Source organism: Lolium perenne, chromosome 4 (assembly GCF_019359855.2).
Source record: "Lolium perenne isolate Kyuss_39 chromosome 4, Kyuss_2.0, whole genome shotgun sequence".
Classification (NCBI taxonomy): Eukaryota; Viridiplantae; Streptophyta; class Magnoliopsida; order Poales; family Poaceae; genus Lolium; species Lolium perenne.
In genome coordinates, this window is record NC_067247.2 from 352,044,349 (window position 1) to 352,066,986 (window position 22,638).

The 22,638-nt window shown below is 48.9% G+C and overlaps 1 protein-coding gene across 1 annotated transcript; it reads right to left on the reverse strand.

Moving 5' to 3' along the window:
- Positions 1-20,355: 20,355 nt before the first annotated feature.
- Positions 20,356-21,803, reverse strand: LOC127296981 (gibberellin 2-beta-dioxygenase 3). Its single transcript, XM_051327230.2, has 2 exons — positions 21,440-21,803; positions 20,356-21,246 (listed from the first exon to the last, which is right to left on the reverse strand). The coding sequence occupies exons 1-2, from the start codon at positions 21,751-21,753 to the stop codon at positions 20,580-20,582; spliced, it is 981 nt and encodes a 326-aa protein (XP_051183190.1). The 5' UTR covers positions 21,754-21,803; the 3' UTR covers positions 20,356-20,579.
- Positions 21,804-22,638: the final 835 nt, after the last annotated feature.

The following is a 22,638-nucleotide window of genomic DNA, read 5'->3' on the forward strand; positions in this document are numbered from 1 at the left end:
GATTGGAAGTGGAGACACCCCTTGCAGCATGTCTTGATCTCCCCGGCAACGGCGCCAGAAAAAGAGCTTGATACGCATACAACACGTGTCCGTTGGGAACCCCAAGAGGAAGGTGTGATGCGTATAGCAGCAAGTTTTCCCTCAGTAAGAAACCAAGGTTTATCAAACCAGTAGGAGCCAAGAAGCACGTTGAAGGTTGATGGCGGCGGAGTGTAGTGCGACGCAACACCAGGGATTCCGGCGCCAACGTGGAACCTGCACAACACAACCAAATTACTTTGCCCCAACGTGACAATGAGGTTGTCAATCTCACCGGCTTGCTGTAACAAAGGATTAGATGTATAGTGTGGATGATGATGTTTGCAGAAAACAGTAGAACAAGTATTGCAGTTGATTGTATTCGATGTAAAAGAATGGACCGGGGTCCACAGTTCACTAGTGGTGTCTCTCCCATAATAAATAGCATGTTGGGTGAACAAATTACAGTTGAGCAATTGACAAATAAAGAGGGCATGACCATGCACATACATGTTATGATGAGTAGTGTGAGATTTAATTGGGCATTACGACAAAGTACATAGACCACTATCCAGCATTCATCTATGCCTAAAAAGTCCACCTTCAGGTTATCATCCGAACCCCCTCCAGTTTTAAGTTGCAAACAACAGACAATTGCATTAAGTATGGTGCGTAATGTAATCAACAAATACATCCTTAGACATAGCATTGATGTTTTATCCCTAGTAGAAACAACACATCCACAACCTTAGAACTTTCTGTCACTGTCCCAGATTTAATGGAGGCATGAACCCACTATCGAGCATAAATACTCCCTCTTAGAGTTACAAGTAACGACTTGGCCAGAGCCTCTACTAATAACGGAGAGCATGCAAGATCATAAACAACACATAGATAATAGATTGATAATCAACATAACATAGCATTCACCATTCATCGGATCCCAACAAACGCAACATGTAGCATTACAAATAGATGATCTTGATCATGTTAGGCAGCTCACAAGATCCAACAATGATAGCACAATTAGGAGAAGACGACCATCTAGCTACTGCTATGGACCCATAGTCCAGGGGTGAACTACTCACACATCACTCCGGAGGCGACCATGGCGGTGAAGAGTCCTCCGGGAGATGATTCCCCTCTCCGGCAGGGTGCCGGAGGCGATCTCCTGAATCCCCCGAGATGGGATTGGCGGCGGCGGCGTCTCTGGAAGGTTTTCCGTATCGTGGCTCTCGGTACTGGGGTATTCGCGATGAAGACTTTAAGTAGGCGGAAGGGCGGAGTCGGAGGGCTGACGGGGGCCCCACACGCTAGGGCCGTGGCCCCGCGCCCTAGTGTGGCGGCGCCTCGTCGCCCCACTTTGGTTCCCTTTCGGTGTTCTGGAAGCTTCGTGGAAAAATAGGCCCCTGGGCGTTGATTTCGTCCAATTCCGAGAATATTTCCTTACTAGGACTTCTGAAACCAAAAACAGCAGAAAACAACAACTGGCTCTTCGGCATCTCGTTAATAGGTTAGTGCCGGAAAATGCATAAATATGACATAAAGTATGTATAAAACATGTGAGTATCATCAATAAAGTAGCATGGAACATAAGAAATTATCGATACGTTGGAGACGTATCAGTAATAAGCCCAATGTCATGTACATTCATGTTTTTGGATGCAAATGTCTTGTTAAGAACAACAAAGGAAAGCTCGGTAAATTTGAAACTAGAACCATATAGGGTATATTTGTTGGATATGCGGAGAACTCTCATGCCTATAGATACTACAACCGGTCCACCGGGACTATTGAAGTATCTTGTGACGTGGTGTTCTTGGAGGATAATGGCTCCCAAGTGGAGCAAGTTGTTCCATGTGTTGCAGGTAATGATGATGATCCATCTAGTGCCATCAAGCATATGGGCATTGGACACATCCGGCCGATGGAAGTTCATAATGATGATCAAGATGATGGAGTAGATGTATCAAGCACGGCTCAAGTGGGGCCTAGCTCAACTCAAGCCGAACCATCAAGTGCAACTCTCAAGAACCATCCTCTACTCAAGATGAGTCACGTTCCGAAGAACAAGAAGAAGATCCTCATTCCATGGAGCAAGACCATGATGATGATCAAGAAACATCCTCAACTCTTGATCAAGCTCAAGTGATCCCTCATGATCAAGAACTACCAAGAGATGAATTCATTGATCATGAAGGAACCATTCGGAAGATCAAGGCCGCTACAAGGGCAAGTGACATGAAAGTGGATCAAGTCCTTGGTAGCATCTCAAGAGGAGTTGTAACTCGTAGACACCATGCATTACTTATCACTTATTGTCAACATCATGCTTTTGTGTCTAGTTTTGTACCACTTAAGGTACATGAAGCCTTGGTTGATCCGGATTGGGTAATTGCCATGCAAGAAGAATTGGAGTGTTTCACTCGTAATGAAGTATGGTCTCTAGTTGAGAGACCCAAGGATCATCGCATCAATGTTATTGGGACCAAATGGGTATTCAAGAACAAGCAAGATGTGAATGGCATTGTCATACGAAACAAAGCAAGGTTAGTGGCGCAAGGGTTTGCCCAAATAGAAGGTATGGATTTTTAGGATACCTTTGCGCCGGTAGCCCGTCTTGAAGCTATTCGTCTTTTGCTTGCATTTGCATCTTTCCACAATTTCAAATTATACCAAATGGATGTGAAAAGTGCATTTTTGAATGGTCCCCTAAAAGAAACCGCATATGTGGCTCAGCCCCCGGGTTTCGAAGACCCATGCCGACCCAACCATGTGTATTTACTCCATAAGGCACTCTACGGTCTCAAGCAAGCTCCACGTGCTTGGTATGAGTTCCTTAGGGATTTCTTACTACATGATGGGTTTTGCATGGGTACGGTCGATTCCACCCTTTTCACCAAGCGGGTTAAAGGGAGTGGCCTATTTATATGTCAAATATATGTTGATGATATTATCTTTGGTGGAACTAATCCCAATCATAACAAAGCTTTTGAGCTATTGATGTCTAGGAAATTTTAGATGTCCATGATGGGAGAGTTGAAGTTCTTCCTAGGCTTCCAAGTGAGGCAACTTGCAAAAGGCACCTTCATCTCTCAAGAAAAGTATGTGAGGGACATGCTCAAGAAATTCAACATGACCAATGCAAGCCCAATGAAGACACCCATGCCCGTAAAGGGACAACTTGGCTCATGTGACGGTGAGAAGGATGTGGACATAAAGGTATACCGCTCCATGATAGGATCCTTGCTCTACCTTTGTGCCTCTAGGCCGGATATCATGCTAAGTGTAGGGATGTGTGCTCGTTTTCAATCCGCTCCTAAGGAGAGCCATTTAATGGCGGTCAAACGGATTCTAAGATACCTTGTTCTCACTCCTACTCTCGGGCTATGGTATCCAAAGGGGTCAACCTTTGAACTCATTGGCTATTCGGATTCCGATTGGGCCGGTGATAAGGTTGACCGGAAGTCTACCTCCGGGGCTTGCTAATTTATTGGCCGGTCATTGGTGAGTTGGTCATCCAAGAAACAAAACTCCACCGCTCTATCCACCGCCGAAGCCGAATACATATCCGCGGCATCTTGTTGCACTCAATTGTTATGGATGAAGCAAACCTTGAAATACTATGGTGTGTCTGTTGGTACGGTGCCTCTTCTTTGTGACAATGAAAGTGCAATAAAGATCGCCAACAACCCGGTTGAACATTGTCGCACCAAACATATTGACATTCGCCATCACTTCCTACGTGATCATGTTGCCAATAAGGATATTGCTCTCACTCATGTGGGAACAACCTACCAATTGGCGGATATTTTCACTAAGCCTTTGGATGAAGCCCGTTTTGTTAATTTGAGAGGAGAACTTGGTATTATTGATCCTAAAAACTCGGATTGATTAACTTCTTGCACTATATTCTTGCATTTATCTTGCTATCTAGCTTAGAGGCATAGCACATATGGGGATAGTCATCCTACCATGTCTTGGTATGATGCATACCTATGTGTGCAACATAAATAGACCCAATGTCATTATATGGACCCAAGCATGTCTCTTCGAGGTCTCATGACATTTGCACTTTCACATAAGGGGAGTAATCCCCCGCCCCTCATTGAGCCTTCTTTACAACTTGATTTGATTATATAAGGCCAAATGATCTTATTGCAAAAATCATTTCCAAATGACTTATGATTCTTGATATATATATTTCGAACCATGCCCATTGTTGCTATTTACATCTTGTTTGGATTTTCTCTCCAATGGGTATGCCTAGAGAACTTTGTGTTTCCAACCCCATGTCTATGCTCATCTCATCATCATCTATCTATCTATATATACATGTCATCATCTGAGCATTCACACACATTTACACAAAGAATAGGGGCAAAAACGAGGCAAAACGAGACAAAACTGGGCAGTTAGTCCCTGGCCGGTCTCTGGCCCGGTTGGACCGGCCTCTGGGCCGGATCAGCCGACGCCAGGTCCGGTCGACCGGGCGCCCGACCGGCCGTGCGGCCTGATATGTGTTGGGAGGGGATACCCCTTGGGGTCATCTTCCTCATTACCCCCCAACTCCCAAACCTCCATGGCCGCCGCCTCCACCACCTCCATCACGATCTAGGACCTTCCCACCACAAGAATCACCCCAAACTCCACCAAACCATAGATCGGGCTCCTTGGGACATCTCCACCAAAGGATTTGGTCCCTCTCAAGCTATTTTGGGAATTTTTGGAGTTCTTGGTTTTCAAGGCCTATCTAGTGTTCTTCTTGTTCTCTTGATCAAGGAGGACCATGTCTTCGGGTAATGTACACTCCCTTCCTCCCTATTTTCTAGTCCTCATCACACATTGCAATTTCTTCACAAGATTTGAGGAAATTTTAGGGTTAAGGTTAGGGTTTGTAAGTCCTCATGCCGTTAGAGTGTCTCACAACACAATGCACATACTCCACTCTATTGCTATAGTCTATATTAAAGTTTCTGAGTTTTTGCATGAATTTGTGGTAGAAAATCTGGGCAACTCCTCACAAGTCGACAGATCCGGTCACCAGCCCGGTCAACCGGCCTCTCAACCGGCCGGCCCGGCGTGCCGCCCGGTCTTACCGGATTGGCAACCGGCTCGTCCGGTCTGCCGCCCGGTTGGACCGGCCTATGCGCCGGATCGCCCAGTTTTCGCACAATCTCATCAATACACTTGGATATATGCTATGCTTTTTGGCTTCCCTCTTATTGATGACATGTACACTTACCCCACAGCTATCCTCGCTCTATTCTCTCATTCACAGGTAGTTGGAGTGGTGAACCACGTGGCACTGTTGCCAAGAGAGGACGGACTGCTGAGAATCAACCCCGCCGTTCTAGTGGTCGTGTACCCACTGCAGCTCATCAGACTACTGACACTGGCAGCTCGGAGAGGAGAAGAACCAAGTCAGTTGGTGGTAAGAAAAAGGATAAGCATGCCGCCCAAGAGGATGATGAAATAGTGCTAGATTTCAATCTTGCGGATGCACATCGTGGTGATTGGCGGGAAGTGAGGACGGTGAATCCATATCGCTATGAGCACCAGACTTACACTAGTGGGGACAAGTTCTTCTGGACCAAGACACAAGCAGCCCTATGGCATGGTTTCTATGATACTCAAGAGTGTATGAAGAATGGTGCTGTTGTGATGCCCAAGGCCATCAATCCTGAAGAGCTTGCCTTGCATGAAGCCACAAAGTACCGCTTTGTGGTTGAAACCTTGAAGGGTATGGGACTATATGACTTTGTGTGCCTAAAGCCCGATGATACACAGGAAGATCCCACCTATTGTCCCCTCCTAGTCCGACAGTTCCATTTCACCGTCTTCTTCCATGATGATGCGGACCGCACCATGACTTGGATGACTGGCAGGGAGAAGTACTCCTGCACTTACACTCAGTTCTGTGCGGCCATGGGTTTTGGTGGTGACCGTGCTCAAGGGTATAGAATTCATACTCGACCTAAGATGAATAGAGGTGACATCTCCTTCTGCTATCCCACTAACCCCACAGCTAGGCCTCCCACTATCTCTGGGATGTACTACTCATATCTTGTCCTTGCCAAGCTCTTCCGTGAGAGTCTCATCAACAAGTCTGGCGATACTAGTGAAGTCAGGAACTACCACCTGAATCTGATGTACTATTGCCACCCTGCCAGGCTAAGGAAGATTGATGGGTGTGATCTTATTCACTGTGAACTGAAGCGTGCAGTTATGGACCACATGACTCCCAACTATGCTCAGTATGTTCAGCGGCTCATCAACTACTTTGTTCCTGCTCCTCTCAACACTTTTGATGAAAGGGTCATCATGGAACCATTCAGGTTCCCTACTCAGGACGGTCGCCCGGAAGTCCCTTCCATGATGCCCTCCACTGAGCGCCGTTCCAAGGAACAACATGATCCTGCAGCAAGCTCTAGCTACTCTCGGCGCCCTCAGCGTGGTGCCGCTCGCTTCTTCTCCAGCATGTGGCAGATGTGCAAGAACACCAATGACGTTGCACATCAGAGTCTTGCCTTGAACCAGGAGACACGGATGAGACAGAGTGAGTTTATGGCTGCACGGAATGCTCATGTTCCTCCTTCTGGCCCTGAGATGGAGCCTGTGGTTGCACCTGCTTGGGAGATGCCTCCCATTACTGATGAGATGCTCCAGAACTTCGATCTGTCCATGTATGCTCATGGTGGCCCTCCTCCTCGGACTTCTCGTTCTCCTACTCCTACTGATGATGATGGTGATGAGGATGAAGATGGTGCGGCTGCGCGCGACGATGGCGAGATCTCCTACTCCGTCGGGCATGAGTTCTACTGATGGGTGCGATAGCATCTCTCCTCTTTTCTTCGCCTTTTTGGTGTTCCGATGCCAAAGGGGGAGAACAGAGTAGAGTCTAGGACCACGGGGTTCTTTGTTTCTCACAAGCCATGGGAGTTGCTTTATTTGGATCTTATATGGCTTGTGCTTATTTGCTTCGATTTCTCGAGAACCATTTGCTACTTCGAATAATTTGTGTATGGACGACTGTTTGTATGCTTATTCACTCGATTAGGATAATCATGCTTTATGCTTATATATCTTGATATACTTGTTCATACCATGCTTGTTTCCTAAAGATATTGGGGGAGCTTCTCATATTACACAAATGGTGCACTTTGCATTCAAACGCAAATTCTCCAAGTGCACACATTATGGGGGAGCTGTCAATATCTTATATCGAATCAAGGTTTAGAGCTTATCATAATATCTATATGTGACTCTAGCTCGGTTTGTCATCGTATACCAAAAAGGGGGAGATTGTAAGGGTATTTTACCCTTATCCATTATTTTGGTAACAATGACACCGTGCTAGAGTATTTGACCTAATACGTTTACAAGGATTATCTCAGGTATTAGGCAAAGAGGCATAAATGGTGTATCGAAGGAACAAGAAGGCTAAAGGAGAATCCCCACTTCAACAACAATCGAAAAGGGGTCTACAGCAGAAATCCGGTCTGCCGCCCGGTCAGCCGGCCACCAGACCGGCGAGTCCGGCGTGTGGTCCGGTCGACCGGGCGCCAACCGGGCGCCAACCGGGCTTCGAATCAGCGCATAATCGATCCAGTCATCGGCCCGGTCTGCCGGCCTCCAGACCGGCGGGCCCGGCGTGTGGTCCGGTCGACCGGGCGCCAACCGGGCGCCAACCGGGCGCCAACCGGAGGAGCATCCTGGACGTCCCAAAAGTGCCTCCGGTCTGGATCCGGTCTACCATCCGATCACAACCGGCGGGTCCGGTCACTGGTCCGGTCTGATCGGCCTCTGCACCGGATAATCCGGTCAGGGGTCCGGTTGACCGGGTTTGTCGAGAGAAACGATGAGGTGGCAAGTGACCAACGGCCATATTTCGAAGAACACTAAATAGGCCTTCTTCTACCTCTGAACAGTTTAGGGACTACACTACAAGCTGTGCGTGAGCTCTCTCTCTCTTACTCCATTGCTAGAAACACCAAAAGCCTCTGATCTCCCTCCTCCTCCACCCAAACTCAAATCCCTCCGGGGAATCACTAGAGGAGGACCCGATCTACTGTTCTACCGAGCCAAATCTCATTCCCCCTTGTATTCATCGAGAAGCTTGCTTCCTAGGGTTTCTTGGAAACCCTAGGTGGGCAAGAGGAGTCTGGAAGCATCCGGGCTGTGGATTTTTCCGGGCAAGATTGTGAAGGTTTGGAGGCTACCTCAAAGTCTACCACAAGTGAGTGAGCTATTCCTTCGTGGGATAGGCTCCGGAGAATAGGGTGAGCCTTCGTGGCGTGGGGAATCCTTCGTGGGACCTCCACCCCTCCAAACGTGACGTACCTTCTTGCAAAGGAAGGGAACACGGGAATACATCCTCGTCTCCGCGTGCTATCGGTTATCTCTAACCGAACTCCTTACTTGTGATTTAACTGCCTGTGAGAGCCTTCGTGCTCGAGTTAGTTGTATCCTCATCACCTAGTTTGCATTAGGCTCACCTTTATATTCCGCAAAGCCTAATATTGCAAAGAAAGAATTAAAATCTGTAGAAACCTATTCACCCCCCTCTAGGTTTACCATCTCTATACTTGCAAGACTATTATAGAACAGAGGGAGTATGTGGTCTTCACCACCGAGCCAAATGACAAGAACAACCAGCATCGCCGCGCCATGGAGGTAAACGCGATCGTGGATCACCTGTTCCCCAGTACCTCGACTGGTCGGAGCAGCCCATCACTTTCAACTACCGGGATCACCCGGTCGTCATGCCCAGACCTGGGGGCTACGCCATGGTCCTAGATCCGACTTTCAGCTTGGGTGAGCGGAACGTCTGCTTCTCGCGGGTGCTGATCGACGGCGGCATCACCATCAACATCCTCTACCGCGACACTGCCAAGAAGCTAGATATCAAGGAAAGCCAGCTGAGCCCTAGCCAGACCGTGTTCCACTGCATCGTCCCCGGGCATTCCTACTCCCCGATCAGCCGGATCCGGCTGGACGTCGTTCGGTACCCCCGAGCACTTCCGCACCGAGAACATCAAGTTCGAGGTGGTGGACTTGGTCAGCCCCCTCCTGGGACGGCCAGCTCTGACCAAGTTCATGGCGGTGCTCCACTATGGGTACTTGAAGATGAAGATGCCTAGCCCCAAAGGGGTCATCACCATCGCGGGCGACTATCGCCGCTCCATGGCTTGCACTACCTGCAGATCCAAGATGGCCTAGATGTTATGCAGGACCTATGTTCAACACACTTGCTGGCTTGGGAATATCAATGCTGCTTGGAGCTTGGTCAACGGCACCCAACTCTTCTGCTCTTCCGCAAGACAGCTCTCTTATTTACACGACGAGCTTCCTTGTTGCTGGATTGATCTGGGCTCTTGTTATGCTGCCACGAGGCGACATGCGGCCTAACAGGACCCTTGGAGTTGGTCTCATTGCTCTTTGCTCCGTTTTCCTTTTTATTAGAGTAAGCAATGCTATGGGGATATTGCCACTTCCAGGCTTGACTTAGATGTTTGTGTTTATTGTACATGATTGCCATTTGTACAAATGAGATGGAGTTATACACTGTTGCTGTTTTGTTAGCCTCAAGTTCAGTCCTATTTTGTCAGTTGCTAGACAACAAACCAGAACATGCCTGCAGCTGGTATACATAACTGTAAACCAATCACCTTGCATAGCAATAAATTTATACTTTTGCAGTGTGGACTACATTTTCCCCCTTATTTTGCACAGTTGTGTTACCTTTTAGTTTACTTGCTGTAGGGCTGCTGCTTTTTTTTCACTGACTAGTGCCTTGTAGTCACCTTAGTTATTTTTGTGTAGTCAATTAGCCTACTTTGCAGCCAAATTGAAATTGACAGATTGAGAGTCGTGCGTTCCAAACATGGCCGAAATAGGAGCATCCGGATGGGAGAGACTTAGAACTTTTGAAAACGTAGTGATAACTCAACGGGTCGAGTCAGGAATGACACAAGTTTTAACTATGTCATCTTCCAGTTTTTAAGATGAATCAGCCAATCCATAACAGAACCGACCTTATACGGGGCTTGAAGGCCGAGGTGAAGTCCAATTTGAGAACTCCACCTAGCTAGTTATCTTACTTACTTTTTTATATCTATGGTCATATATGAACCAATTAGAGATTTTAATTAGTTGAGTCAGTTTTGGCTTGGACCTGTCCAAATCAAGTTAGAGAGGCCCACAAGGGCTGGCCGACCACCACCTCCTCATATAAGGAGATGGTGCGGCTAGGGTTAGGGCAAGAACTAGTTTGAGTTGAGATTAGATGCTATCGCGTGTGTGCTTGGTGAAGCATCCCTTTTGGGCTGCCGCCGCCATTTATCTATTATAGTTGCTGCGGAGGTTCTTGTGTTCATCACGTTGCTTGCTGGATTTATCCCCTACTTTAGGTTGCATTCCACGTGTAATTGGAGGTAATCCGAGCTCTCGCTATGAGAGATCGGACGACATCCTAGGAGGATCTGCTGGGATCTCCTTATCACGACCAATGCATAGATTTGACAAATAGTGTTGCACATGACATGTGCAACATAACGGGGTGTTTGGGGCAATTGGGTAGTGGCAGATCTGATGATACTGAGGCCTCATTCGATGCCTGTGTTTTGAGGAGTATTATGAGAGGTGTTTTGGGTGAAAACACCAACCATCCAAAACACTACCTAAAACACTACAAAACCCGTTTCATCTAAAATACTTGTTAGGAACACTGGTTTTACAACCTAGTGTTTTCAAGTGTATTCAACATAAATGGATAAAAGTACAATCTTTTTTGACAATTTAAATTAGACTTGTATCACAAATTAAAATCTAATCTTTTTAGCACACTAGGATAGATAGAAATTCAATTATTACACAGTAAATATCTTCAGGCATGGTTCTGAGCAAGTAATGAAACTAGGTAGCACCAAGCAAAGCAGTTCTAGGGCTGTCTACCTACTGGGAAAAACATTAGTCCATCTCTATCTGCTGTGACATCTGCCTGGGGACATTCATTCGTTGTTTTCACAGAGCTATCCCAAGTACTCCACTTCATAGCCTGCAAACCAATATTGCAGATCTTTGAAATCATCCAAACAGCAGTAATATATCAGGGTACCATGATAAGGGAAGGCAGACAAAAAAAAACAAGTAACCAACTAAGGTAAGGTAGTAGTAGCACACAAAAAAGATGGGTCAGCTGACAGCACATGCATTACTTTCTGATTCGAATCCACAAAGGTCTTGCATCGCAACCTATCGAGGGTGGGACAAATGTTTCTTTTAAACCATCGAGCGATAAAAGGAGTGGTGTTCTGGAATATGGGAGCATATGCTCCCTATATTTTGAAATGCATCTTACGTATATTTTAAATTTTAAAAAAATTGAAACAAAAAATTCGTACGTACGTCTTCACGTGCTACGCGTTCACAAAGTCGTTTCATAACAAATCGACTTATCATGTGACTTGTGTAAAAAAGATAAAATTCAGTGCTAAAAATAATGTTTTTCACAAGATAAAGTTTCTCCTTTTTACATAGACCACAAAAAATATTGGTTTTTCGTGAAACTTGGTGAATGCACATACATTATGGAGATGTATATGTAGAAATTTTTATCTAAATGTTTTAACATTTGGAAATATGATTTTTTGGTAGAGGGAGCATACGCACCCGGGAGCCGAATTGAATTTCCGATAAAGAAATGGATAGCAAAGTGAAGGTCAAAGTATAGATTATAAAACAAAGAGAATTCTATCTGAAATTATGTAAAAATGTGTATGCAATTGTGGGTCAAAATTTGACAGTTCAGCCTGCCTTAATGAGCAGTTTTTTTTTGAACCTAGCCAATGGCTTTTTCATTGATTAAGTTGAAAAAGAAGTTGAACAGTTTATAAGGAAAATGGTCCGAAAACCTGATACAACACCCAACACGGCACGCCGACCCCGAGGTCGCGCCCACAAACGAGTCGATGACCAAGCCGCCCGAACGATCGAGGTCGACACCCAATACCTCAACGCGAAAGGTGAAGGCAAAAGCCCGGAGCCGCCGCTCCGACATCCACGCCGGCCCCGAGGCCGCGCCTTCACGCGGATCGATGACCAAGTCACCAAGAAACCAAAGCCGACACCCTGACACCTCGACGCAACACGTCGGAGGCGATACCCCGGAGCCGCCGCTCCGACATCCACGCCAGCCCCAGGGCCGCGCACCGCCCAGCCGAAGACGAGAAGCTCGCCGACACCAACCACCAAAGCGCTCCACTAGTCACTCCGACCGGCGGTACATCCAAAGCGAGGCCCCAACAAGAAAGTGACACAAGAGCATCACCCTCGCCCGATCCCATGCTGGATCAGGAGTTTCCCCCGAGAACCCGGGTGGAGGAGCAAGAAACACTGCCACAATGACGCCTCCAAGAAGGACACGACACCCAAGGGTGTCGCCGTCATCGGACCTAGCAATAGCCAGGGCAAGGCTTTCGCCCGGCAGGGAGTCACAAACCTCGCACCCGCCCATTGAGGACCGGCCGAATCACCATCCCCAACCCGCACACAGCAACGCCAGCCCCACGCGCCTGACTTTTGCGGCCACAAACAGAACTAGGCGTCGGGGCCGAGAACCGCCTCACGGAAGAGCCACCTCCTAGCTCGGCACGATGAAGAACCACCAAATCGGGGCCACCACCCCGCATCCGGGCGCCACGTCAAGCTCGGGAACAATGAGCACCCTCCAAGCTAAGCCAACGACCGACACGAGGAGATCGCGACGTCGTTGTCGAAGCCGTCGGAAGTAGGCAGCCGAGCCCAGCATCCCTTAGATCGCCACACCTAGGCTCCCCGAGGCCGCAACGAAAGAGTCGCCGTCCGAATCATCACCGCCGCCCGCGAGATAGTCGACGTAGTGACCAGAGCGAACCCGGGTAGCTGCCACGACGCTCGGGGCTGAAGACCACCGCCACCAACTTCCTCCACCTCAACACGAGTACGCGGTGCGGGATCCCGAGATCCACCACAACCGGCCACACACCGGCCGGCCAACTCCACACCACCCCCAGTGATGAAGAAAGACCGCCCCCACCATGCCCAGGGCTGCTGCCTCGGCGACAACGTGATGCCAGCAAACTGCGCGCGGGTAGGCAGTGCTGCAGCACCACCAAGCCCAGCCGCCCGGAGGCACCACTGTCGCGCGCCATGGCCCGCCAAGCCCATCTGGGCCCAGATCGAGCCCTAGCCAGAGCCACCGCCAGCAGCCGCCGGGGGGCCCACTGCAAGCACCAGCCACACCAGCGCCACCTGCCACCGCATCCCACCGCCCGCCGCACCCCCTCGCCGTCAAGCGATATGTTTCCCACAGACGGCGCCAATTGTCGAGGGTACTCCTCGGCAATGCCCACCTTTTGGGGCTTAGAGTTGACGGAATCCTGCAGGCTGACACGAGACATCGGATACCAAACAAACGTGGAGAGAGATTTACCCAGGTTCGGGGCCCTCGATGAGGTAAAACCCTTACTTCCTGCTTGTCTGATCTTGATTATTGAAACTATCGGGTTACAATGGGGTAGTCGAAGGATAAGACTAAGTTCTTGTCGAGAAGCTAAGATTTCTTATGACCTAGCTCTAGACTTACGGTGATTCTAGCTATGTTGATTGTGTCCCTCGGCAGACCCTCTCCTGACCCTTATATTGTGAGCCAGGTCTCGAGAGTTCTATCCAGGTACGACTAGATTACAAAGAGTTCTACGTCTAGACTTTCCTTGTTCTTCGTCTTCTTGCCTTGTTCATCAAGTACCTTTTTTCGGAACCGACGTAGCGGCCCACCTTGGTCGGTGGATGATCTTCATGGGCCTCGATCTGGTTGGGCCGTACAAGGTAACATAATTTGGATTACCCGAAGGGTAATGCCCACATCATTCGCCGAGTTCGTCGATGGCGTCGAGCCGGCGCACTTGCAGCTACGGGAGGCCAGCTGCAACTTCTGCCGGTGTACTGTCGAGGTCTTGTTCGACAAGCAGGGCAAGATGTACCTGCACACGTGGTGGGACAAGTTCGCCCGCGACCTCGCGCTCGAGCTCGGCTGCCAGCTCACCTTCCTCTACGAGGGGGACGACGAGATGATCGTCAAGGTGTTCGACGACACAGCCTGTCGCGGGCACTACCACACCAGCGAATCCGGCTCGGACACCGATAATTAAAACTTAGAGTGTTCTTTTTTGCAGCGAATATGGCTAGGGGCCAGTTGAAGCCAGTAGTGAAGGTTTCTGGTTGTTCTTCCTCGAAAGAACCAACAGGGTACCGTCACCAGCTGGATTTTCCAGTTTGGGTGACTGGGAGTGCCTGAGAGTGTTCTTTCTTGGCAACAAACATACGGAACCAACACTACCAGCTTTCCTTTTTTTACAATGTTTTTATTTGTATCAACCATGGTTTAAACTATGTATTAGTTTGTCTAAACCATGTTCCCAATTATGTATTAGTTTGTGTAAAACTATGTTCCAATATGTAATGTTTGAAACTATGTTTAAATGGAGAAGAGAAAAAAAATAAGTTGAACAAAATGCGTTCGCCCCGCTGAGCCACCCCCAGATGCAAACATACGCGCGGACAAAAATGATCATTTGGACGCTCGCGGACAATTAAATACATCGTCCCCTTGGAGATGCGGTAAGTAGAAGGTGTAAGATCCGTACTCTGCATGCATGTACGCCCGTTGAGCATGCATGCATGCTGGCTGGCTTTCCCCCTCCTTCATTAATACCGGTTATTTCTAAACAAACATATAATTAGCAAACACGGTTGCACATGTAAACTGCAAGGGATTATCTTAACTAACATCATTTCAGATCGAACAATTCAACAAAAGTAAAGAAAATGCCTATTAAACTAATTGGGAATCTAATTTAAAAAAAAACTAATTGGAAATCTAAATTATCAAAATGGCAACAACTGAAAAAAGGAGTCCAAAATAAATTGTTACCAACATATAGATTAAGGTAAGGAGAAGTAGGAACAACCAAAAATGGATTTTATAGTATGCAGAAAATGGACGTTGCAACTACAACAATTAACAAATGGTAGACATAGTCAAAATGATTAATTTTAAACACAAATTCTTAAATAATTTTTTATCAATAGCGTAGATAGAAAAAAAATCCCAGATCAAAATTTTTGCACTAGTGGTGCAAATAGTCAAAAAGGTTAGTTTGCACTAATAAAAAATTAACATTTTTGTACTAATGACGCAGCGGGTGAAAATTGTGATTTTGTACTAGTTTAAATCAAATATTTTGTACTAATGGTGTCATGTTATAACAATAATTAACTATTGGCAGAGATAATTAACCTTTGTCGGATATAATTATTTATGTGCATGCACACGGGAGACTAATTATAATTTTAAATAGTCAAAATGAGATCAATTAGTGCTATCAAACATGTTTCAAAAAAATTTTAGTGCTATCAAATGTAGCACCGGGGAATTAATCCTTGACTACATAATAACTAGCATGACAAGAACTTGATTTTGAAGTTCCTCCCAAGTCAAACCAAGGGCTCAGATTTGTGCATTACTATTTGAGACCTCTATTTGCAAATACTATTTGTGCATTTTTCGCAGATTGTTACAAAATCTCATCAACAATTTAAAACTAATTTTACAATTATTTAATTGCACCACAAGTGCTTCACAATTGTATTGAAATAGACAAATCGACCTCATTCCAAATCTTGGAGAAAATGAAAAAAATGCAGTTCAGATGGAATTACCGTGACAAATAAATTTTCTCAATCTAAGAAATTTTGGATTTTGACAAGGATCTCTTAATTTAGGCCATTGCCGAAAAAAAAATCAGAACAATGGAATCTACAGTAGGAAATTGGATGAAGTAGACTTGACTTTCCTAATCTACAGATTAGTGAATATATGCGCTGCTTCCTCACAAATAGGATTCATTTATTTTTCAGAGTATGAGGAGAACATTACACGTAAATATCATGAGAAATAAAAGGGATTGGAGGGGCAGGAGCTCTATTTGTCGGAAAACTCGACGTTGAACCGAGCGGCATTTGAACCTGCCGCATCGATGGCAGGCAGCAGCTTAAGATTCGGGCATGAAGAAGGATCACACAGCGTATTCACATCAAGGATATCAGGTATGAAACCCGTATCTGAGCTGATGAACAGGGGGAAGCTGGTCCCGGGCAGACAGCCACTGGCCCAATGCTGCACAAGCCAGGACAAAATGACCTTTGATAAATGGTACGCCAGCTTGCGCACTGTATAACGTTCAGAAACGGCGAGTTTTTACCATCGATGCCTTTTTAAGGAGTCACGAAGAGCAGAAAAATCACTCAGCAAGCCCATAATTTGATTCGTTTCCCCTTCTCCTCAGTTCCACACTGTAAGCAGCCAAAGTAACAATGAGTTGGCAGGAAATCATAGCACAACAAGTTTCTGGTGTACTCATATGTGCCAAAGCCCCATAAGCATGTCGTAGTCGTCGTCTACCTCTCGCCACGAACGGGTGCCTCCCGGTCCCGGGCTGCTCTCATTGATCATGTGCCAAAACATGTGGCAACGTCAGGGGTGCACTGCTGGGTCTCCAACACCGAAATCCTTGGCTTCGATTCTACAAGTGTCCCAATCAGTGTGTGTAAGGGCATCTTCAGCTGGCTGACCCAAATAGGCGACCTAAACGGTCCATTTTTGTTCGTTTGGGTTGGATCATGAACAAGTTGCGTCATGTTGTTTGACCTGTCCGGATAGAGCGCCCAGCAGCGCGGCCCATTTGGTCCGCACGCAGTAGAGAAAAAAATGACGTGAAGTTTTAAAAAATGGGCAAAAAATTTGATAGAAATTCATTCATTCAACATAATAAATTAAAAATAAAATCTAAATTACTTCATGCGCCGTCGTCTTTTTCGTCGTCGGAGGTGAGGTTGATGAAGAACGGGGGCGCCCACACTTGCTGCGCCCAAGCAGTCACCTCCACCGGCTACGCGTACTGCGGAGGTGGCGGCGCGTACTGCAGAGGAGGCGCGAAGTGCGGTGGCATCGGTGGCGGAGGCGGTGGAACCTCCTAGCCGTCCAACGGTGCCTGTGGTGGCACGTGCGGCGGCAGCGATGCTACGTGCGCCGCCACCATGGCCGAGAGTTGGACGATGTTATCTAGCCCTGGCCAGGACCACTTGGCCTCCTCGTCGGACAATGAAGCGGCAAGGGGCCGCGGCCGTGGCCGCGTCCTCGTCGTAGTTATCGGGGACGACGTCCTCCAGCTTCACAGTAGCGGGAGGCACGTCGTCCATCTTCTCGTCGTCGTCGTTGTCCTTATTGTCCTCGTGGCCATCATCATCTTCGTCGTAGAAGAAGACCTCGTCCTCACTGTCCGGCGCGTCGTTGGGGCCTCGTTAATGGTGCGCCTCGGCTTCCGCGAGCGTGCGCTGGTGGGCGGCATCACAGTGGCAGGACATTGAAGACGAGATGGCGTCCGAGCCTCTTAAAGGTTCGCTGCCGGCGCCCATTTTCCCGACCACACCATTGCCAGAGTCCAGCCTATCCACCCGACCGGCGCCATGGGGAAGAAATGTTGGCCGTTCCGCAAGACCAAGAACGACCACGAGGCTAGCGGCTCGCGGTCCGACATGAAGCCGTGGGTCGGGCAGTACGTCCGCATCGAGTTCGCGCGCCACCTCTCGGAGGAAAACCGGCCGGTGCCATGGCCGGATGCAAACTTGCCTGAGGAGGGTGGTACCTAAACTCCAGACGGCCATGCAAGGGCCTAGAGCGCCATGACAAGGTTCCGAGCGATCTTGTCGGCCGATCTCCGAGAAGATCCGGCATACGCGCTGAACTCCTACAACAGGATCTCGTTCGGGACGTGGGAGTTCGACGCGTGCCGCCGAGCTGGATACCTCGGCGACCTCGACTACTTCGGCCGCGAGATCGCCGCGGAAGAAGAGGAGAACGACGACGAGGACGCAGACGAGAACGAGGACCAGTATGAGGATGACTACGCCGCCGAGGCGCGCACAGACAACTACCACGACGACGGCGGGCCGGCGTGGGATCCGGAGACCCAGCCGCCGAACATTAGCGAGGAGGAGGCCATTGCCATGGCACTGGCCAATAACAAACTCAACGAGCTCGCTATGTGGGACGGGCTCGCCATCCAGCTTCGTGAGTCGGGGCTTGCGCAGGGGAGGCCGGCGACTCCTCCGCCTCGTCGACGCGTTCCAACGACCGCGCGCCGCCGACTACCTGCCGCAGTTGCCGCAGCCTGCCCTCCTCCTCCACCGCTGGCGTACCAGCTTCCATGGTCAACGCCGGAGTTCATCGACCTCGTCACCGACGACGAGCGGTAGCCAATAGCTAGGTTTTAGCATGCCTTTATGGCCCGTTTTAAGTCTTTGTATGTTTTTTTTATTAATGTAAATTGTGGATTTTATCAAAGGGGGGAAGTATGCGTTGTGCCGCTAGAGCCACCCGGCGCAAACGGACGCGACACGATCGTTTTGACGTCTGAAATGCGTCGCACCGCTGGAGATGTCCTTTTATACCGCTGGCCATCAATACCGAGCGCGCCCGCGTGGCTGCGTGGCTTCCAGCGCCATCGGCTTCATTGCCAGCGCAGGAGTCCAGGCGACGAGCGCAGACTTCCGCGGCGGGCAAAGTGGTCAGCGACGGTCTTAATGGCAAATGTTGCTGTCGGTCAGCATTCTACCTTCGAGTCGTTTCCAGGTGAGTTCGCGGCACGCGTGACCGGACACGCTCGCTATCCGTGCAGTGTCTAGCCCGACGTATCGGTTTTCCAAATTTAAAAGGCAGATGCATTGGGATAGATGGACAGGTCCATTTTACGTCGTCCCGCTGGAACGTGCATGGACCGTCCGTGCGGACCAAAACGAACATCCCAGAACCGTTTTGATCGGCCCGCTGAAGATGAAGATGGCCTAACTACACATGTTTTATCACTTTTTTGCTGATTTCATCTCTCTCAGCTTGCAAGGCCTGAACTCCGTCGTTCCCGGATGGTACAATTTGCAAGCATGCGGGGATGGTCAAAATGTGCACTTACCGTGCGTGCGAGAACAGTTAGCTCATTTACCTGCTCGCTCCAACCCAGTATCACCAAGATCCAGGAGCACTGCTCATCTTCTTCAAGCTTCGGCCTCGATCAACCTGCTGCCAGGATAGCGGTCAGGCCGGTGAGCAAGGAATCAATCCTTCACGAAGCGGTCTGCAACGTTTTGGTTTAGGACCAGTGCGGTGGAGAATGGATGGGGATGAGATGGGAGCGCGACCCGAGTATATAATCTAGCCCATCATGGTAAAACGGGAAGTTACCACCCGACCAACCTGGTGGTCCGACCTGTGCACGGCCCGGAAGGCCTGGCTTTTCACGTCCCTACCTCGTACGGCCCCACAAGAAAACGGCGTCGCCCGGTTGTAATAGAGATGGACGTGCAATTTTTGGACATTTCGTCAATGATTTCAGTTCAGATCACCAGCCAGCTCCTGCGGACAGATACCCAAGCTCACATGCCGGCCGCTCGATTTGGAGACTGCCTACTTTACTTTCAGGATTCAGATGGCATGCCGACCACATCAAGAATAATGGGAGTTCTCCTTCCCTCCGATCGAGGTGTCGCGCCCCGCTCGCGATAGGCAGGAGCTCGCCGGCGATGTGCTTCGCCATGAGCCGCTCGAGCCTGCCCACCAGCTTGCCCCCGATGAACACCACCGGCGCCAGGAGCATCTGAAGGAGGACCGCACGCATGCGTGCAGCGCTGTGGGCGCTACGTGGGCAGTGTTAGGTTGAGGCCGCCGCCGCGTTCATTCTGCAGGAGGTGTCCCGCGCCTTCACCGTCTGCATCTCCATCGCTGCAGGTCGAGCAGAAGAGGAGAAGGAAGGGGAGGTGCCGGCGGAATGGGAGTTCTCCTTCCCTCCGATCGAGGTGCCATGCCCTGCTCGCGCGCGTGGGGGACCCTGGAGCTTGAGAGCACGCACGCCGGTGGGGAAGGAAGGCGAGAAGGAAGAGAGGATGCGGCGGTGGTGGAGTATGGCGAGGGTGGAGATGTGGGGGAAGGAGCGATGGGGGGCAGAGGATTTAATACGAATTAATGTAATGTGATGCGTCAGAGAAATACACATCATATACCTGCCACAAATACATATGTTGTATAAAACGTGGTGCTCTCTCACTACGTTTTCATCCTCACCGTACCTGGGTTCCATTAGCCATTTCTGGTCATCACACGTACTTATATAGTAGCAAATAGAAACGCTACGAATTTTCACCCGATAATTAAATATTAAAATTTGAATGTACGTAGGCACCATCTAGTAAGTAGATACATTCAAATTTTAGACAAATTTGACAAGATGGAGGGAACAATATTTTTTTTTGAAAACCAATATATTAAGTCAGCAAGCCGCCTCATTAAAAACCTTCCAGTCCCCTTCGGTACCCTGGTAAGGAAAAGAGTGCGTCTGGTACTTGCTGCTTCACAAATTTGACGAGATGGAGGGAACAATAGATATTACATAGAGGCCTAATCGATACCTCTACTCCGGAGTAGTAGCAGTAGTAGTATTCAGTAGCAAGACGGTTGCGGACTGGGGTGTTTCTCGGGCGGGCAGCTGCTGGAGCAGGAAGGGTTCTAGTCTGCAGGTGGCGAGCTTGGTCCTGCGCGCGGCCGTCATGTACTCGTCCCACCAAAATCCCTTGTACAAGATGAGGTCCAGCGGCCGCACCAGCTTGGGTATGGGCACGATCCACTGCGTCGGCGCAGGGCCGCCGAAGTACACCATGGAGAGCCTTGACAGGACGCCTTCCCCAGCCTGTGCCACCACCCTGTGCCTCACGCTCCTGTACCTACCGTTGGTGAGGACCTGCATGACGTCTCCGACGTTGATGAAAACGGACTCGGCGTCGGGCGCGACGGGGAGCCAGGTGCCGTCGAGCAGCGCGATCTGCAGCCCCGAGACGGAGTTGGAGCGCAGCAGCGACATGAGCTGAGGGTCCGTGTGCTCGCCGAACCCTGTGGAGCCCGGCGCTTCCAGCCGCAGCGAGTGCGGGTAGTGGTTCACACGTAGCAACTCGTCGCTGCCATTCCTCTGCACCATGCCCCTGAACACGTCCGTGTCCTCCATCCCCAGCCCTTCCGCCATCAGCACAAGCACCCTCCCCGCCACCTCCTGCACTATCCTCATGTACTCATCCAGCGCGTTGCTGCACTCGTTGATAATTAACACGTGAGTTCCCTCGGATTCATATTACTTAACACTAATGTAAATGTACCGAGATACGTTTTAATTATAAATACATCCATTTTAATAGCAAGTAATATGGATCAGAGGCAGTAACATATATTTCCTTAGATTAAACAGAGAGCAGGTGGAGATTAATTATGTATGTAACATACCAAAGTGCGATGGGCATAGTTGAGTTGGAATTAACGGTGGACACGAGCAGGTACTCCACCGAGCCCACGTCGCCGTTGTTGCCGATGTTGCGGCAGCCGTAGCCGAGCCGGTTGCTGAGGTCGGCAGAGCTGCTCAACTTGTCACCCGCGGGCAGCGCGAAAAAGGACATCGCCTCGGCCTCGAGCGTCTCCACGATGCCCACGTCCATGCCGTGGTTCACGGCCTTGAAGAAGCCGTGGCTGCCGCAAGCGTCGGCGATGGCACCCGCGGAACCTGGCGACAACAGGTCGATCACCGGAATTGAGGCCTCCATGCTCAATTATCCTGCACTAGTCGATGTGATCATTGGGTAACGCACAGGGCGCACATATTTAAAGACAAAGCCTAGCGTCTGCAATTGATAGAGTATGCCACTTCTGTTCATGGTTATCAAGTCCGGTATTGCTGCCGAATTCTGTTATTCCCCAATATGCCTCCCACTTGAATGAAATACTTACAACCACAAACAAAGATGGACGACAAGTTGGCTGGCTACGGAAGGTTGCTTGTGCGCACCACCCGAACCGTGTATACATGGCTGCCTTATGAAATCTATCAAGAACAGAAGAAGATGTGTTAGTTAGACTTCTAACCGAATACTAGTACTCCATAATTATGACACATTTGCATGCAGTTCCGATTTTAGTATGCACGGCAACTGCTTTTCGAGTGAGCATGCTGCATGATTATTCAGCCAGGGCCACGGAATGATGTCGCTGCACTTATTTGTTATCACACTGAAGGGAAGGGTCTTGTGTGAGGCATGACTTCTTAATTTTCTGTGATGGACTGCTCTAAAATTTTGTTGTGGATCAAGGTGCTGCCACCTTCTGCAGTTTTTCTTGGACTAGTAATATATGCAGTGGTTTAATTAAGATGCAAATTAAAAGCTGTAGATTACGAATGTTGCTTCATTTCTTGGTTTTTTTTCTAACAGTCCCTGTGTCCAAAAATAAGTGGCTCAACTTTGCCGAGATATGGTTGTATCTAAACGTGTTTTTAGGTTGTAGATACATCCCTATCTAGAAAAAATTAAGTCACTTATTTTAAACAAAGGGTCTATACTTTAGGGTAGAACTCAGCTAAGTCGTGTACCTTCCGTGCATCAAAAGAAGCAAATGAGTCTGACGGACTCAAGGCTGACAATCAGTACGTCTAT

Excerpts from the sequence above, each read along its gene's own strand:
- LOC127296981 (XM_051327230.2), bottom strand. The coding sequence starts at position 21,753 with ATGGAGGCCTCAATTCCGGTGATCGACCTGTTGTCGCCAGGTTCCGCG. Across the intron at positions 21,247-21,439 it reads ACTATGCCCATCGCACTTTG|CAACGCGCTGGATGAGTACA; the intron begins GTATGTTACATA and ends CAACGAGTGCAG.